Source organism: Helicoverpa zea, chromosome 13, assembly GCF_022581195.2.
Source record: "Helicoverpa zea isolate HzStark_Cry1AcR chromosome 13, ilHelZeax1.1, whole genome shotgun sequence".
Classification (NCBI taxonomy): domain Eukaryota; kingdom Metazoa; phylum Arthropoda; class Insecta; order Lepidoptera; family Noctuidae; genus Helicoverpa; species Helicoverpa zea.
The window spans coordinates 3,722,676-3,741,584 of record NC_061464.1 but is presented as its reverse complement, the minus strand read 5'-3'; the positions used below and the strand labels follow the sequence as shown (position 1 = coordinate 3,741,584).

Sequence of the window (18,909 nt, the reverse complement as noted above, 5' to 3'; positions counted from 1 at the left end):
ACATTTATTTTCTGTTCGCCAGTTTCATACATCACACAACCACACTCGTACAACAGATAAATTCATGAATGACCTCTTTTCACGTCACCTCGAAAAATCAATATCTGTTATTTCCAAATAAAGAAACAAAAATCGGTTACCATAGCAACGCACTTTGTTATTTCGCCAACGCGGAATTTCACTTCTGTTTTTGTGTTCAAGTTTTTAGAGTATTTTGAGATTGTTAAAAAATGTTGAAATTACAGATAGCCAACGACCAAGATCGTAAGGAGGCACAGAATAGAGAGAGGAGGAGACAGTGTGAGCTCGAGAGGAGATCCAGAATCTTCAATGCGAGAAACAGGAAGATTGGGGTAAGACCAATAGACGTCATCAAGATCATCAGCCTTTATTATCGTCCCACTGTAATAATATAAAATTCTGTTAAAAAACCAGCTAAGCGCAAAATTATTTGTGTTAAGCAGCCCCTAGGCTTACAACAACATTTACTTGTCCAATGAAGATTTAAGTCGCTACAACTCTCATTCAATAATCCCTCAGTCTTCAATATTAACTCTATAACTATTAGTAAAACGCAATTTTGCTAATTAAATTGGTACTTTTTCACATAAAGGCCCACATCCTAGTATTATAGCTAGAAAGAAGAAGCGGTGATGTATAAACTTACCATCGATACAGCTGTCTGTCAGGTCTAGGTGGCTCTTTTACCATTTCCAGGTGGACGTCCCGTTCTTGGAGCGTCAGATAGCCGAGAAGAAAGCTGAGAGAGATGAGCAAAATCGAAGGGACCTCGCCTTTGCCAAGCAGATGATCAAGGATAGCGATCTCGCTGTTATATTGGAAGGCAGAGAAAAGGAGGTAAATAACTTCCAGTCCAGTAGAGTAAATAACTATAGTAGACTATTAGCCCGCGGTATGTACTTCGCTACGTATAACTAAAATAATGTGATACGTGAAGAACCGCTCGACCGATTTTGTGCAAACTTCACGTAAACCATATACTAAATAGTCTGAATAAAGCCTAACTATTTACTTCCTCTACTGCCAACATTTTTACAACAGATAGAGTTATCTTCAAACCTAGTTGCTAGCCGCGGTTTCGCCAGCGCCTCTTCGTAACCATCCCGCACATCCCTGATCAAGAAGTAGCCTATTCTATACTCTTCCTTAAATATTCTAAATTCTTCAAATCAGACCAGTAGGTCTTGAGATTAGCAGTTCAAACAAACAAAGCTTCTTTCTTTAGCTTTATAATATTAGCATAGATTCTAAAGAAACCACTTCTCTGTTACTTTTTACTCCTACAGGAGCGTCGTCGCGTCGGCGTGGAAATCGACTCATTCCGCCAAAAGTACCAGCGGTTTGAAGACCGTCGGGAGTACGACCTCAACGACCCTGAGGTTCTGAAGAAGCAGCTGCCTCCCAGAGCCGGTGATGGTGAACCTGTTGGACTGGCCAGCGCTCAGAAGTATTTAAATTTTATTTATATAGTAAAATTCCTGGGTTGAGGAGGTCAGATAGGCATGTCAGATTTCTGTAAAGCACTGGTACTCAGCTGAATCCGGTTAGACTGAAAGGCGACCACAACATAGTTGGGAAAAGGCTCGAAAGATGATGATAGTAAAGCTCCGTATTTCTGAAAACCATATGAAAAGCTTTAGTAGCCATTACAGGTAGTCGAAAACCAGAAAGTCTGACAAACCCGTCTTACTACGAGGTATCGGGTCGTTCGGATAACTCGGTTACAAAGGTCAGATAGGCACACGCTCTATGTGAAATAATAAGCTCAATTGGGAAAATGCTAAGCATATAAAATACATAGCTCTGAACAGCATGAAATGAAATGTGCATCGGAAGGATTAAAAATTATTAAATTACACTCACCATTTTCATGATTTTTTTTCTCACCAAATAAATACAGATTCGAAGGAGAAGATTTGGACTTCGATGAGCGCAAGAAGATCATGGCTCAGCAGAAGAATTCTTGGCTCGAGCAGCAAGTGCAGGAGCGAAAGGCAGCTCAGGAGGAGAGGAAGAAAGCAGAAGCTGCTTACATGGTACATCCTAGAAGATTCTCATTACAATCAGAACCTTTGACAAACAAAATTGTAGATACCCTCATCCTCCTTGACATATTATAAGCTAAACATTCACTCCTCTTCCGACCCACTTGCCGTGGAAAGTACTGCCCAGACCAGCCTATGACCTTCCTAGATAAATGGGCTATCTAACACTGGAAGAATTTTCAAATCGGCTTAGTAGTTCCTGTTATTAGCGCTTTTGAACGAACTCTGAAGTTTTATAATATTGGGAAATATATGTCTACTGTACCTACCCTTCATCATGATATTATTTAATGATTTGTATTTAAAGATGGCGATCAAGGCTCGTGATCATCGTGCTGGAGAGCTGGACAAATTAGAGCGCGAGTGTCGCTACAGACTCGGACAGGCTAACCTCAAGTACAATGAAGCTTTGGTAAGTTCTATCGACTGGACACACTTCGCACGGAAACATCACAAATCAGATACGGTCCTTAATCTGGGGGAAGTTGAGCTATAGAGGTAGTTGTATCTGGAAAACTGATCGGACAAGTTCAATTGTATTTTAGAATTTATTTCAGCGAACAGTCTTCAAAGATCTTAATTTAATTCATAAGTCCAAAGCCGAACTTTGACCACCTTCTTAATTGTAGAGGACCACTAAGTAGTTTTATTTACCAACCTCTCCATGCGTTGCTTACATACAACCGAGCTGTTATTTAATCACGAGCATTAACCTATTTAATAAATACAATGTGTACTTAACAGGCAGCAGAAAAGAAGCAACTGGAACTGATAATCAAAGAACAAGAGGAAGCCGACAACACAGCCGAGATGTACAACAACCTCACTTCTGACATGCTCACTGAAAACCCTGATGTCGCCAAGAGTGCTCTCGGGAAAAACAGGTCCGTATCACTGTTCACTTTATTGAGATGTAGGGATGTTGGAAGATCGCCTGAGATATTTATCTGGATTTTTCTATCTGTTAAGTAAAAAGTTATGTAAATATTGAATGACAATCGGAAACATGAAAAATGCGTGGGGTAATAAGTAGAACTTACCTTTTTCATCTGCCTGTCTTCTGTTTTTTGTCTGTCCGTATTTCACATATTTGGTACACAGATATTTTAAAGCTTAAAACATTGCTAACTTTTGAACCATCTGCAGGAAGTGTGTATCCTGGCACCTGGGGTGAAACCAAGAGGTAGATACAGCTAGTATCTACTTTAATATTTACTTTATAAATGTGTGCTATGATTTCAGAGCGATTGGCTTCATGTACAAGGGTATGAACCAAGAAGAGCTCAAAAAGTTTTACGCCGCACAGAAAGAACAAATGGCTGCTGCTAAGGTAATTTACCAATAATATATTTTTCAAAAATTAACTGAATTATTATTCAGTCTTCCTTGTATGATAATTTCCTTGTTTTCCGTTTCATGTTAACTTGTTCACGCCAAACTTTTTGTCGTCACTGAACTCACTCAATGATAATTTCCAGGCGAAACGCGACGCCTACGACAAGATGGAAGCAGAATGGCAAGCCTTGGCCAAGTCCATCCAACACGAAGTTGCACGCCAAGATATTGCCGACCAGAGGAAGAGAAGGTAATGTTAAAATGCAAATAGTGGCTTACAGAGAAAGCATTAAAATACATCGCTTTTCTACAAAACATAACCCCTTTTGGCAGTCGGGTAAAAAATAACTTTCGAATTTCTTATTTTGCCGAGCGAGGGTCGTAGTATGAGTCGCATTTTCCCCATTTCAGGTTCATTTCATTCTAATTTAAAATAAAAAAAATTGGTTTCATGTTCTTTCCATCATATTATTTTTTTAAAGATTAGGTATTTTGTAAGACTATTTTGGATCATCATCCAAAAAGGGTCGTTCAAAATAATCTCCCCCAATACAAATTATTTTACCTAGCATCTAACATTCACAGGGAGATCGCCCGCCAACTAATGGAAGAGAACCAACTCCTGGCATTACAGCAGAAGGAGAAAGAGAAATACTTCAGAGAAGTGGTGTACAACAACACTCCCACTGACGAATATTACGCTCAGTTCAATACCACTACCAGATAAAATGTTACCAGTAACCCTTCGGGGTTCATGCACCCCACCAGAAATGTGTTCAAGATTCTTGTCTAGTTAAACAAGCTAATTGAAAACCTCCTCTTTTTTGGGAAGTCGGTAAAATCTGTTTGTCTAGTCTTCGTTATGACAGACGGTTCATTAGAGTGAACGTTCACTCCAATGAACGATGAATTTTCACGAGGCTAAAACTCGAATGACAAAAAAATATTGGTCATTTATACTTATGGAATAAAATGATATTAAAATATTTGCCTGAAATGTTTACCATTACCATATTGAGTAGGTATGATAGGCTTAGAATTTTCCTATTTCTACTATATTCTTTAGAATGTGTAAAAAATATACATATCAAAATCTTTTGTTTAGATGTCATGTAGAGAAAAAGACAATTTCATATAAAAATATTGGTTTAAAACGTGCACAACGTTATGGTAGTATTTTTCCATTTATTTTGCAAAAGTGATACATTTTGTGTAGCTATTACCTATGTACTTACGTTATTTAATAAACACGTTGCTTATGTATTGTTTTATTTAAAAATAAATCACGTAACTAGTACAAGTGAAGAAAATACTTTTCAATTTTACGTTTATTTTCCAACTAACAGTTTCCCCGAATACTGGGGATTTTCGAATAAGTTCAAGTTTTGGAGCTTTTTGGGTATAAACTAACAAAAAATGCTTCCTCTTTATATTGGTATGGATGAAATAAAACAACAATAGAAGGAAAATAGTATTTACTTGAAAAAATAAACTCCAAGCAACATTATAAATATTTTGATCACATTATTAATACTGATAATAGATATGTACTACAAAAAATAATAGTACTAAAATAAAAATTGCAAATTTAATTTGCATAAACAATATACAATTATTGGCACTTTTTATTGAGATCAACGTTAGAGGTTTGATACATTACACTTTATAGAATTTTATTCTAAACTAGCTTTTGCCCGCGGCTTCGCTCCCGTCAACTGACTTCTCTACTTTACCCTATTTTTATTTTCATAAGAACCTTCTCCTGACAATAACAAACACAACAAAAAAAGAATTAGCCAAATTGGTCCAGGCGTTGTTGAGTTATGCGCTTACCAACACATTTTGCGATTCATTTTTATATTATAGAAGATAACCTCAATTCTAACTTTAGAAATTAAAAATATCAAATTATTTTTTTTAGGCGAGGCCCTTGGTGTAAATATGTTTTTTATACATAATATATTAGGTATGTACTAGTTTCCATAGTATGGTATTAAAAACGCGCTATCTATCACTGAAAGCTTTTTTAAATCAATCCAGTGGTTCCTGAGATTAGCGCATTCAACCAACCAAACAAACTCTTCACCTTTATAATATTTTATGAGCAAAGATACTTTAAATAAGTTATTAAAATCTGTTAACATTTCAACTTGAAATAGATAATTCATATTATAGTATATTTTATTTACATCAAGTTGCGTAGTAGTCCAATTTCAACAAACAGGATAAAAAATATATACGAATTGGCACGATTATAATTTTCTACGCAAATCTTATATCTTGCGATTACGAAATTATTTGCATGTTGGCTTATTATATACTCGCCTTTCTATTTCGCAGCTAAAGGTGCATCTACACGGTGCAAGTAGCTTGCGCATGTTGAGGCACATGCGCAGGTTACATGCATTTTAAAAACATGCGACTCGCGCATGTACCAAAGCAAAATACCCACCCGCGTGCTCTTGTCACTTGTGCATGTTAACTGGCTCCAGCTACATGCACCGTGTAGACGCACCCTAATTCAAATTATGAATATCTAAGCTTCCCCATTAATAAGTCCTTTGCGATGTAGATTCATGATTGAGTCAGCGATTATTCTGGCGGTTTTCCTCAAGTAACCACCACTCGTCAGCATTACTATAGGTATATTCTGCTCTTTGCACGTCTCGAAAACGAATTCGTCTCTTTTTACTATGCCCTGAAAATAATAAATAGAAAATGTTGAATCGGTCTACCTTTACAACGCTGTATAAAAAAAAGTAGAATTTAAGCATGTAAATGTAGAATATCATATTGTCAATATGATATTCTACATTTTTTTTTACAATCTTTTAAAATAATAATATAAACATTATATTATTATTTTAAAAGATTGACTGGCTATAGGAGACTTAACAGTAACCGGTGACTGTCCAATAACGTGAGAGAGCAACTGGTTTAAGTTACAAATGGCTCATTGTTATTACTACGGCGGATTTTCATGTGTATAAGGTGATCTTCACACTGCCCCGCATCACGCTGCATCTTGCGTGTCGACGCACCTACGCGCGTTCCTGCGGGAGTGCAGATCTGCATCATCGTGCGGGTTTTTCACGCACTCACGCGCGTAGGTGCGTTTTGTAAATTCACGCACAGCGAGTTCCATTTTCAAATATACACGTCACGCCCATTCAAAATCACGCGCGGCATTGCGGGATTCAGTGTGCCATACCTTGCGTCTCGCCCCGCACCTACGCGCGGGGGTGCGTGTTTCTCCGCATGTATGTGCGTGATCCGCATGAACGCGCGTGGATGCATTTTCAGTGTGTTGGACTATGCGTGTTTTCCATACAAACGGAGATATTTCCATACAACGGAAAAAAACGCATCCACGCACTACGCTGCATCATGCGGGGCAGTGTGATAATCGCCTAAGTGGGCCGATCCCGGCGGCACTGCAATGCCGGGCCGACCCGTGACGGGAGTGGAGCGAGCCCCGAACATCCCGTCAGTTTACAAAAATCAGTTTAATATACTGGTCCCTCAGTGAGGGAACTTTCAGATATTAAGCTGAAAAGAACAGATACTACACTTTGATCTTAGCCAAAAGGCCGAGAAGCGATACCGAACTAAAGTCACCGGGGAGGGTCGTTCGACCGCGGAGAATCTTAACACCGCGATGCAGAAATGAGCGTCAAATGTAAAGCGCCATCTATCGAACTTTGGAGGAAACCGATGTACCTACTTTTGTATGTGCTAAGTGATTTTTAATAGCTGTAGTAGATAGATAGTTTATGATATTTAATTAATACATATAATAGGTGTTTTTAAATAATTGTTGTTTAATTTTGCATGCACTTTCATTTGTACTATCTTTTGATATGTTATGTGCCAAATGATACAGATTACAGATATATTTTGGTAAAAGTGATTGTACACTTAAGATTTTCTAACTACATGACTACATGGCTTAAATAATGCCAGTCAGTAAGATAGATGCAGTTGTAATAAAATGATTTAAACTCACAAATTCAGTGATCCTCAACTGTCCCAACGGGTCAGAGTCCAATATGTCAGTGCCTGCGTTGTACACCAAGATGTCGGGCTTAAACTCCGTCAATGCTTCTTTCAAATTCCTGAAATAACATTATTCAGGTTATTAATGATTGAGGTACTTATTTCTCTTAAAGGCACAATTTATTAAAAAATATTTCAGTCCACAGGTTCCTGCATATTTAGCACATAGCTAAGTTGGAAGTGATAAACAAATGAATGCAATAAAATATTGGTGTAAGTACCTACATTAAAACTCAATTCCAAAAATAAAATGTGTCTCAATATTATGTGATCATCAAGCAAGAATACCACTTACTTAAATCTAATAAAACATTATTTTAAGCAATACTTTGTTTTTCGCTAAGTATTTTGTTGCAACACTTCTTCCTGCCAATAACACTATGATGTTCCTAACCGCCTTTGAGTTTGGCACGAATCTATACTAATATTATAAAGCTGAAGAGTTTGTTTGTTTGTTTAAACGCGCTAATCTCAGGAACTACTGGTCCGATTTGAAAAATTCTTTCTGTGTTAGATAGCCCATTTATCGAGGAAGGCTATAGGCTACTTTTTATCCGGGTTCGTGCAGAGGTTTCCACGGGATGCAGGTGAAACCGTTGGCAGAAGCTAGTTATATATATCGTTGTGGGTACTTTATATAATAATCTATACTAACATTATAAAGGTGAAGTTTGTTTTTCGTTGTTGTTGTATTTTGGTCTGATTTGAAAAATTGTTTCAGTATTATATAGCCCATTTATTGAGGCAGGTTATATAAAAGCTTTGTTTCCATGTTCGCGTAGAAGTTCCCACGGGACGCGGGTGAAACCGCTGGCAGAAGCTAGTAACTTATAACTTACTTCCTCAATTTCCTCATATACTCCATATCCTCGACCTTGTTATCAAGTTCCACCTTCCTGCGGATAGCTCTCTTGGCTTCCCGGTCGTTAGGATAAATGTGCTTGTTGTACATGTCCATTATGTACACCTCGGGGACGCCTAGGAAGTCACGCTCGTAGCCGTTGCCCTGGAAACCGTGGGTTAGATGTGATCTCAAATAAATATTACGAATGAAATGGATGTCTGTAATTTCAAATATTTAGCTGGTTCCAAAATTCATTAAAGTTGGTATCTACCTACACACTTACATAACTTAGTAAAACAATTTCAAAAGTTTTTGTATGTCTGCCGTTACAACTCTGAAACACTTGAACTGATTTGATTGGAACAAGGCTTTCACTAGCAGATGCATACGTACAAGGGGTAATATGGGCTGCTTTTCATCTGAGTTCAAGGAATAGTTACCCCAGGAGTCCTGGGCCAGGACCGTGTGAAAGCAAAGATAATAGCTTTATTATAAAATAGGTTTTGGTAGCGGTTTCACCCAGGGTCTTCATTGTCCACAGAGAGGATATAGCCATTTTTGATCCTGTAGTGTGAGTGAGGTAGTTACCATGGGGCGAAATCGTGGTGAGTTTAAACTTATATACTTGGCAGTACAGTACAGCTTTACAAAGACAAATCACCTGATGAGCATCCAAATCCACAATCATAGCGTTCTGTATCATCTGATGTATGACCAAGAACTTGATCATAAGCGTGATATCGGCGTAGGGACAGAAGCCGCCTCCCTTGTCGCCGCTGCAGTGATGGAAGCCGCCGCCAACGTTGATAGCCCAACCTCGCTCTATTGCTAGCTTGCCTGCGAGGATTGAGCCGCCTGTTTGGAGCCTGGAAATTGGATGTGGAGTTTAGAATTAGATTGATTTGTATTTTAAAGTATTGGTTGGGATATGTCTGCGTATATAGTTGTATTTTTCACTGAAGTGGTGAAGTTTTTTAAATAACCAATGGACTCTTCCTGCTCTGTCGATACCACTGAGTGGACGGTGACGGGTTTTGTGAATAACAAAATTCTATTGGGTTGTTTAGAACCCTTCACTTTATGTCTCCCCTCCACTTAGATGGAATCTAGGCCTTAGTAAACAATGTATTTACAGTTTGTGTTAAAAAGTTTGTTTGTAGATTTTGATAGCTGTGCTGCCTTACTAGTGAATACTAGTAAGTCAAAACTGTTTAATGCCAACCATGGTAACAATTATACTTAGTATAGTTCGGCCATTCAGAGAATGCGTTCCTGACACGTCGCGATTGAACTGACGACGTAACTTTGCAATGGCGTTGCAGTTACGATAAAAATATTTTTGCTGGTTGTTTACCGTTTTAACAATTGAGGAGCATTAAAACAACATTATTATATCAATAATCAATGAATGTAGTTACGTCGTCAGTTCAATCGCGACGTGTCAGGAACGCATTCTCTGAATGGCCGAACTATAATAGATTACACTGTTCAGAATGTAAAAAGCACAATTACCTCATAGGCTTCAGGTATGCATACTGCACCAATATGTTTGGTACAAGGGCGATCATGGGTACCTCAGCTATCACAGCTACTTTCGGACTCCACTGTAAAATAAAATTAGTTATACATAGAATATACAATTTAAAAACCAGTTACAAAAAAAACATTTATGTGTTGCCTACTACGAGGCTGCATTTTATTTAGATGCAAATAAAACATTGGAAAGCAATTATTCTAACAGAAAAAGCACAACAGCCTAATTTTAATATATTTTTATTCAAAGCCAGAATTTCAATTTATTGTCCCTTACACACAGCATTCCCGTTTGAAGATGGTATATCTTTAGTTATAAGAAAAAGAATAGAAACAAAAAATGACAACTATTTGCAGAGTTTGGCAAACATGAAGGCTATTTAGGTTTTTAATGTAACTTACTTTAAGAGATTTCAGATACTTCTTGGAGTGGACTACGAGAAGATCACTCTTCTGTGCTTCAAGTGGCTTCACTAAATTCTCGTCCTTTATGAACTCTGCTTCCTTTAGGTACTGAATAAAATAAATTTGAAAGAGGTAAGCTACTCATCAGATTTCTATTGAAGTCCGATCAAAATAATATCCATGTAACATTCCGATATTAAAGTATATGTATGTGTTCAGGTACTAACGGATTCTGATCGGATGTCTAGATGTAAGTATTGATATATGCTTTGTGATTGCCTATTTTAATAACTAGTGACTATGTACTTAAGTCACTGTAGTACATTTTCTTATTACTGTTCAGGAAAAATTCTACTCTATCAAATTGATTTATTTTGATTGATTTATTTACATTCAAAATTTAAAAGTAGTTCAGTAAATATTATGGTAAGTACAAACAATGACATTGTTTATCACTGAATTCCGCTTATCGTCATATCACTTAAAATGGTAATCTGTTATTGTTTAAAAACAATATGATAAATAATATACGAACCTGTATTATGTTGCGCCATTTCTTAGAATCGAATACATGAAACTTTTCCAAACCCATAAACGATACATTATAGTTATCGTCGTACACCAGAGGCCACTGGTCTTCGTTAATATCAAAATATAAGCTGAAATATTGAAAAGAAAAACCAAAACACGACGGAATTACAAACTATGATCAAATTGGTTCATTTGCAAAGGGAAAAGCCTTATTGCACAAAATAAATTTGTTCTTATTGGGACTTACCTTGACCTGATGGACATTTTGGTTCAATTTAATTCAAAATCATCTTTCTAAAACATTTACATTTGTTACGAGTTTCTGAAAATATGCTGAAAATACGCGAATCGCAATTTTCGATTTTCGCGGATGTCAAGGTGACACAAAAGTTTCGTTCAGAAACAAAATCCTTTTACAATCGTGTTACAGGTTCAATAATTGTTCACCTATTTAGGAATAATTATTTGCATATTATTATACTTCTAATGAAATAAAATTAACGAACACGAATTCATTGAAATCAAAATCGAACATGAATCCAGTCTATCATATATAGATTCCGTCCTATATAGATTTTTGAACGAAGCGGCTCTGTTGCCTAGCAACCAATGATGACGTTTCCGGAGCGCGAAATGTAAACAAAACGTGGTCGCAGAAAGTTATCAATTTATTAAGTTTTCATATAATTTATGACTTTGTTATTAAGTATATGCAAGTGATACTTCAACTATCTTCCTATATCTCCTTCATGGTAATTTTTTGCATCAAATAAAAGTATTATGGAAAATACTACTTTGGACGCTCTTCAATCTGAAGTTGATTTTTACAGGGTAATTTAAGTAAATTATAATACATTTTAATTTAAACAAATAATAAATCCGAATCAGTTAACTCATGGTAATAATAAGTGTCTAAATGCCCATTATTTACAACCAAAATAAACACTTCCCAGCAACGCCCAAAACTATCGTAAACTTGGTTACCATAAACAAAATCCTGACCTTCACAGCAAAATCAGACAATAGTGGAAGAGGAAATCAGGTCACTGATCGCGGACAACCAGAAACTGTCTCAACAAGTGGGGATGCTGCTTAAAGAGAAGTTAGACAATGCTAGGCAAGCCAGCAACCAGGATCAGGGCAAAGAGTTGGACGAGTTGAAGAAACAAGTCGCTTTGCTTGCTAAGGTACTTACTTCCTCATTTTTTTTTTCTTCTGGTGACAAATTTTTTATAGGTACTAGATAATACATCTGTTCAGTGAAGGTCTGTCTTCAATTAAGGTGTTTGCGTTAAACTTACGTGTACACTCCTTGGTGTACTGCGTCAATATTTCTTGCAAATCATATCTTTAAAATATGTCAGAAAAGCATTTACTTAGAATAAATACCTAGAAGAAGATTGCTGAAATTCACTGTTTCCGTGAGAAATCGCCAACATTATCTTCACCCTCAAGTATTACAGTCCTTTGATCTACATTTCAGGAAAGAGACTCCCTCCACGTTCTATGGCAGACATCGCAGAAGACTATAGATGCATTGGAAACTGAACTCAAGACTTACCAGAGCTACGACAAGAGAGGACAGCAGGTACTTACATTACATGTTATTCTTACACCATCATGAGTTCAGGATCTTGTTACCCTTCCTTTGAGAATATCCCCAAGGACCTTGCAGTCTGTAGGGGATCTCTATACACGTATGTTTTACTCTCCTCATTCGCGATAGGTATCTAGATACCACTTAAAGTTAGTAGTCCTAAGCCTTGTTAAGCCTAAGTTCTCTACAATTCATATATCTTTACATTTAAATACCAGAATATTTTCTCAGAACTCAACCGAAGAAAGAAGAGATTTAGAACTGAAACTCGAAACAGCATTAACTGACTATATCGAGTTAGAAAAGAACCACAAAGACTTACAAACAAAACACAGTATTTTAGAAAACGATTTGAAAACTAGAGAAAAAGAGATAAATTCGTATAAAGAACGAGGCAAAGCATTAGAAGATAAGTTGAATGACGTCACAAAGAGTTTAGAAGAATTTAAAATCAATTTGGCCGTTGAGAAGAAGAATAGTGAAGATTTGAAAGCACAGTTGAGTTTGTGTCAGAAAGAATGCGTGGAAAAGGTGAAAAGGGAGGCAGAAGCTAAGTCAAAAGTAAGTTGAGCCTACGCCTAAATTGCATTGTACTTTTGGTTATTTTTTTGCGTTGTGTATCAGTCTTTTACTAAGTAGAACTCTCTCTTATTATTTCTGGAATCCTTTGGCCATGGCCACGGTAACTGTTTCGAACATCATCGAAGCTCACATTTTTGGTTCTAATTTAATTACATTAAAACCTGCCTGGGATAATTTTTCTACTTTATCAGCTTTTATGAGTAAATAACTAAATTATCGATTTGACATCCTCATACATACGTACCTGTATACCTATCTTTGTAACACAGGTTGCCGAAGCATTACAGCTTTACGACGTGGTTTCAAAACAGAAGAATGAGGCTTACAAAACTATACAGGAATTAACTAGTAAGTAAAAATCAGTGTAGGTCCAAAAGTGATTATAGTTATCGGCACGGATAATGAGCTCTCGGCGGAAGAGTGGGGATCGCTTTGCGCACTGTACACTTAAGGCAATAAACCAATAAATCACTTCTGCGCAGGTGAAGGTCAGGGCTCAATATCCTTGCCGATGATTATTACATGAATGTATTCCCTTCATAAGACCCAGTCTCCACTAAAGAAGAAATGTTTAAACAGACAATAATATTTTTTTGCTCAGGTTTTCAGGAGACGAGAGGTTTGCATGACGAAATTGTTTGGTTTTAAAACTTCTCCTTTCCGCTTTATCCACCAAAGGCTTAAATGGACTGACCAGACACTTAATATTTACTTTTGTATCCTATCTTACAGGAGAAGTAACAGACCTAAAGCACGCGCTATCCAATATCAGACATGACATAGAATCATCATGTAGGAAGGAAATGGACGAAATCAAAGAGAAGTACAATGAGAAAGTATCCGATATGCTGCAACATATTAGAAACTTGGATGCTGAGTTAGTGGAGAAAGGATTGCTGTTGAACAAGACTTTAAGGTATACTATCTGTCGATTAATTTCAGTCTTATCCGATGGAAATAATATGCTGTCAGTGTTTTACTTCAAGATAATAATTTTGATACCTGTACCACTCGCTTCCCGTACCTGGATAAAAAATACTGTGTCCTACTCTGTGTACTTTCCCAGACTCTGGACAATAACCGGTTCAGGTGTTTTGGCGCGACAGACAGACTTTTACTTTCTAATATTAGTGTCATTATATTACAGAGAAAACAAAATACTAATAGCATCCAACGAAAATTATCTGAAACAGCAGAAGGATACATTAACGTCAGTTGACCCAAAACTCGCGTTAGCTGAACAAAAACTTGAAGCGCTTTTCCAGGAACTAGTAAGTTGCACTTACATCTCTCTTCTTCTATTACTTGCCGCAAGACATAAAATTACATACAAGCTTTTAGTTACCTTATAAATGTCCTTTTTTTTTTTTGCTTCGGGTGTCTCCTTTTGATAAGGGTCTTCCTTTTTGTCAAGCCCACTTTTGATGATTGAATTATCAGTAAACGAATTTACTGCGGCGACTTCCTATCAGATTCCTATTGCACAATTTAATTGATCATCTACTAATCCTTTTATTCGCCTTGCTAGTACCCGAAAAGAGACCTTACTAGTGCGATCTCAACCATGCTTTTTATAGATCACACTATGCTGATGTCAACACATGACCAGATGATGATCAGAATCTATCAACCACTGTATTTATTATTTAAAATTCTGAACCATATTTAGGTATCATCAGAAAGACGCAACATGCAACTAGTTTGCGAGAAGCAATGCCTTGCGATTGACGTGCAGAGGATACAAGATGGCCACGCTAGGGAGATCAAGCGCCGAGATTGGGAGGAACAACTCTTGAGGACGCAGTGTGATGAACTCAAGTGAGAATACCATTGCTTATATAGTATTAAAAAAGATCAATTTTTCTATGTTCCAAAAAGAGACAGTAGTACCTATGGAGAATCTAAATTATTTCTGAGATATTGATATAAAAACACGCCGAATTTTGGCAAGTGTGGGGGTACTTTGGGCTACTAATCTAAGATTCAACAATTCAGTTTCAACTGTTTTAGGAAAATTATAATGTTATTAATATAAAATTATCCAGATGATAAAATTTCGAAAATATCAAAGATTTATGCTCATACCATAAACATATATTATTCTTTTGCAAATATTCCAGATTGCAAGTGGAACATCTCCAAAAATCGTTGGATGAGACCCACGAGATGGTTAACAAGTTACAAACTATGCTGGCTTCCAGAACAGAATTAAATCATAAGTAAGAACAGTACACTAGCCGTTACAACTGTAAAATATAACTTTTTTTTATATTGGCTATTATTTTTTCAGAATGGTGACAACAAAAGAAGAAGAAGTGATAGAATTGAATAAACATTTAGCAAATCAAATGGAGCTTAGCAAAAAGTATTTATACATTTTTACTTAGCAAATTAGAGCAAGTACCTCTAAATATAATTATCATTAATTATGCCATTATGATATTTTTCAGATGGAAAGAGTCATACCTAGAAATGACAGAAAAATTAAAGAAGAAACTTGATGAATTACATAAAGAAAATAACGAACTGCGCTCCAAATTGAAACTACCTTATATTGGATCTTCTGAAGATAGCAATAGCTAACAATTAAATTAGTCTTTAGAATATATTATTTCTACTAAAAATTAGAAATTAAAAATGCAATAAAAGAGTAGTATTTACACAAAATGTATTAGAAATATGATTTAAACCATTATTTCTGTATTTTATGTTACATCAGTTTTTTTATGAAGAATTTGCATATATTGAAAATATATAACTTTTAATTGATACTTTGAAATTATTTCCTATTTACTTGTTGAAACAGCCTACCTCCAAATATTTTCTATTTTTACAGTACTGTGTAAGTGCAATATTTAAATAAATATATTAGTTTACTTTTGTGTTATTATTTACTTTTGAACTTACCAGCATTCCAGTCATCTTGTAAATGGAAAAACTGCAGATTTGTTCAATGTGTATATTTTCAACATAAATATAGATTGCATTACAATATAACTTTTATCACTTGACAATAAGACTTAAATTGGCAGTTCACGCTTCAACACATTGGGAGAACATACTTGGGAACCAATATAAAGTCTCCTTGGTATCCTGGCTGTCCACCCAAGCTAGACCTTCTTTCACCATGTGGTTTAATGCATTCTGTGCTCTTGTCTCATTCCAACTGGAATTTAGAAAAATTAACATTAAGAGATGTTGGAACATAAAAATGAATATTGACTACTAGCTTCCGCTAGCAGTTTAATCTGTGAAAAAATGAGAACTATATCGCACATCATGAGACTTCTTAATAATTAAAATTACTATAGCGTTCCTCAAAAATGGGCTATCTAACACTGATTTTTTTTTTCAATTTGGTGGAGTAGGTCCAGAGATGTTCATGAGTGTTTATCTTCGGCTTTGAATTATTAGTTAAGATAAGAAGATTAGTAAGATAGATAAGAAGAAAAAGTGTTAAGTTTTTAATTCTTACCCTAAATCATCAGTAAGAATACTAAGAGACACCCACGCTGTGCCCAAGGCACTTGCTTTCTGCAACACCAGTGTTTGATCAAGATTCAGTTCACCGGGTACTGACTGAACCAACCACTTGCCTTTGCTAATAGGCACTACTGTGAAACTGAAAAGAAATATGAGTTAGTATTGTATTCATTGTGTCAGCTGAAAGATGTCCACTACTGTTCAAAGTCCCCCACCAAGGTTCATCCCTTGTATCACAGTAACTATACTAGTATAAGACTTTTTTACTAATTAATTGATATATGTTATACAATGATGTTTGGGGACTTAATAACATTATTAAAACATAATTATATTTTTTGATAACCATTCATGTATATGAAAGAAAAAAGAGAATAAATACAATCTAAATATTACTTAGCCTGCATAAGTCATTCATAGGTTGAATAGATCAAATGGCATCTATGACAAAATTTTGGTGTCTGGTCACAACATTGGGCCTCTACTTCAACCAACTATTATTACTTACATCACAATAATAAGTCATTTAAAATCAAGTATGACCTTACTAAACTTACCCATTCCCAAATATTCTTAGTTTCTTAACAGCAGCCAAAAGGTCTTCATTAGTGATTTCCTGGTGTATCTTTGCTCTGCCCCTGGCTGCTATGAGCCTTGTCCTAAGTTCCTCCAGTGTGATGAGTCCACCATTCTTGTAATTTGTGGCTAAACAAACCTCTACTATTTGCACTCCTATTTCATAGTAGAAATCACCAATTCCTGTAAAGTAAGATATGGAAATGTAATGGTTTAAGACAAGATGTATTGATGTATCTACATTTTAACAGATCTAAATTGTTGTAGGTAACTACTAAGTTCTGAAAAACATTTGTGGATCTAATAAAAGTAGGATAAATCAGTACATTAAAGACCCATAAGAAGTGTTATTATTGGACATTGACTCATCAAACAACATTTTGAAACTTATTATTGAGGTTTGTAAAGAATAAAATCCTGATCAGGGAACTTGTGAACTGCAAATTAAGAGGGTCACTATATCTACGAAGTAGAAGACAGATTAACAAGGTTAAATTAAACAAATCACTACAAACCTAATACAGACCAGAATCCTTTTCCTGACGCTAAGGGATCCACGCCAATGGCCGCGCACATTTCCTGGAACTGCCGCCTAAACTGAGCGTTCTTCTTTATCTCACTTTTATGTTTAGTCGCGAATTCTTCCAAGTTCTCCCTAAACACCTCCAGTTGCTTAGACATCTGTTGAAATTGATTCTCTTGTATTTCCGACCCTTTTTCCCGGTACTTTTCTTGTTCTAGCTTATGTTTCTGTATGGCACCTAATCCTGCTCGACGCCTCATGATTGTTTATGTGGAAAATATAATAATTTGAAGCAGAAAAAACAATATTTTAATGTGATTAAGCGATTCCCCAAATATTTTGGTCACTGTCAACTGTCAATGTCAAATTATTATTATGACTGCTGTGCAAAACAGATGTTTTTCACTCGTTTCACTAATTTCGGACGAGTTGTTTTATCGTAATATAGGTATTATTATTTTAACTAATTTAAAAGAATTTATTTGGTAGAATGAATACAATATATAAAAATATATTGGTGATATACGTACGATATTGAACGTAAGGCATTTGAGAACAATATTGTAGATGGCGCTGACACAAACAAAAAAAATCAGTCCTATTTCAGGGCCTGTATTTCAGCATTTCTCCTGAACTCCTTTGAATAGCAACTGGTACGAGATTCTTCATGATAAAATAAGGGGATAAATACCGCTCATCAGACATTCAGACTTTCATATTCATATTCATATTCATATCATTTATTGCATTCCACAAGTTTCATATGGTGTTACAAAAAGCTTACAGCTAGGTACATTTGTGGACCCTGTTAGGGCACAGCAACATTTAGCATTTAATGCCAGTACATTTAAAACACTTAAAACTAATTCTAAATTTTTAAGGTAGTTTTAAACATTAGGTATAATAGGAGTAGTTAATTTACAATTAAAATTATATATTATATCACTTCTCGCACAAGTGTTACTAAAGAAAAGAAGGCTTACAGTCTCCCATTGGCCTTTTCAGGGATCCGTACCTTTATGTTGATTAAAGGTATTTTCTGCTCCCGTACTCTAAATAATTACAGGAACTAAAACGAAATTGGTGTTCATTAAGTTAAAGTATTACGTAGAAAAAAAAATGAAATAAAATCAATTTGTTAAAAAAACCGTACAACAAAATTGAATTACATACAATAATCGTATTTTATTTGTAACAACCTGCAATAAACAAAACAGAAACTTATAAAAAGAATGATTGACATCCCTGGTGGGGATCGAACCCACGACCTTTGGATTAGAAGTCCAACGCGCTATCCTCTGCGCCACAGGGACTGATGGATGACATATCAAAATATATGTAACCTATCATACATGTACTTCGAAATGCTATACTTTTT

General features: G+C 35.9%; 4 protein-coding genes and 2 non-coding genes across 6 annotated transcripts; 2 read left to right on the top strand and 4 right to left on the bottom strand.

Moving 5' to 3' along the window:
• Positions 1-114: 114 nt before the first annotated feature.
• On the top strand, positions 115-4,706 carry LOC124635494 (RIB43A-like with coiled-coils protein 2). Its single transcript, XM_047171355.1, has 9 exons — positions 115-353; positions 718-858; positions 1,308-1,468; positions 1,922-2,057; positions 2,374-2,478; positions 2,811-2,950; positions 3,309-3,396; positions 3,545-3,651; positions 3,987-4,706. Exons 1-9 carry the CDS (start codon positions 231-233, stop codon positions 4,126-4,128), a joined length of 1,143 nt encoding a protein of 380 aa, XP_047027311.1. The 5' UTR covers positions 115-230; the 3' UTR covers positions 4,129-4,706.
• A 547-nt stretch (positions 4,707-5,253) lies between these two features.
• LOC124635497 (histone deacetylase 11) lies at positions 5,254-11,417 on the bottom strand. Its single transcript, XM_047171356.1, has 8 exons — positions 11,018-11,417; positions 10,775-10,898; positions 10,237-10,347; positions 9,814-9,905; positions 8,963-9,167; positions 8,297-8,463; positions 7,408-7,516; positions 5,254-6,099 (listed from the first exon to the last, which is right to left on the bottom strand). Exons 1-8 carry the CDS (start codon positions 11,032-11,034, stop codon positions 5,938-5,940), a joined length of 987 nt encoding a protein of 328 aa, XP_047027312.1. The 5' UTR covers positions 11,035-11,417; the 3' UTR covers positions 5,254-5,937.
• On the bottom strand, positions 6,811-7,003 carry LOC124636104. Its single transcript, XR_006985099.1, has one exon. It is a non-coding gene; the product is annotated as a U2 spliceosomal RNA (small nuclear RNA).
• Positions 11,411-15,825, top strand: LOC124635493 (putative leucine-rich repeat-containing protein DDB_G0290503). Its single transcript, XM_047171354.1, has 11 exons — positions 11,411-11,601; positions 11,781-11,957; positions 12,254-12,358; positions 12,599-12,928; positions 13,219-13,297; positions 13,682-13,865; positions 14,097-14,220; positions 14,619-14,767; positions 15,070-15,168; positions 15,240-15,314; positions 15,400-15,825. The coding sequence occupies exons 1-11, from the start codon at positions 11,551-11,553 to the stop codon at positions 15,530-15,532; spliced, it is 1,506 nt and encodes a 501-aa protein (XP_047027310.1). The 5' UTR covers positions 11,411-11,550; the 3' UTR covers positions 15,533-15,825.
• A 69-nt stretch (positions 15,826-15,894) lies between these two features.
• On the bottom strand, positions 15,895-17,909 carry LOC124635498 (vacuolar-sorting protein SNF8). Its single transcript, XM_047171357.1, has 4 exons — positions 17,524-17,909; positions 16,990-17,191; positions 16,425-16,571; positions 15,895-16,115 (listed from the first exon to the last, which is right to left on the bottom strand). Exons 1-4 carry the CDS (start codon positions 17,789-17,791, stop codon positions 15,983-15,985), a joined length of 750 nt encoding a protein of 249 aa, XP_047027313.1. The 5' UTR covers positions 17,792-17,909; the 3' UTR covers positions 15,895-15,982.
• Positions 17,910-18,771: 862 nt separating this feature from the next.
• Positions 18,772-18,844, bottom strand: Trnar-ucu. The gene has a single exon. It is a non-coding gene; the product is annotated as a tRNA-Arg (tRNA).
• Between the last annotated feature and the right edge of the window lie 65 nt (positions 18,845-18,909).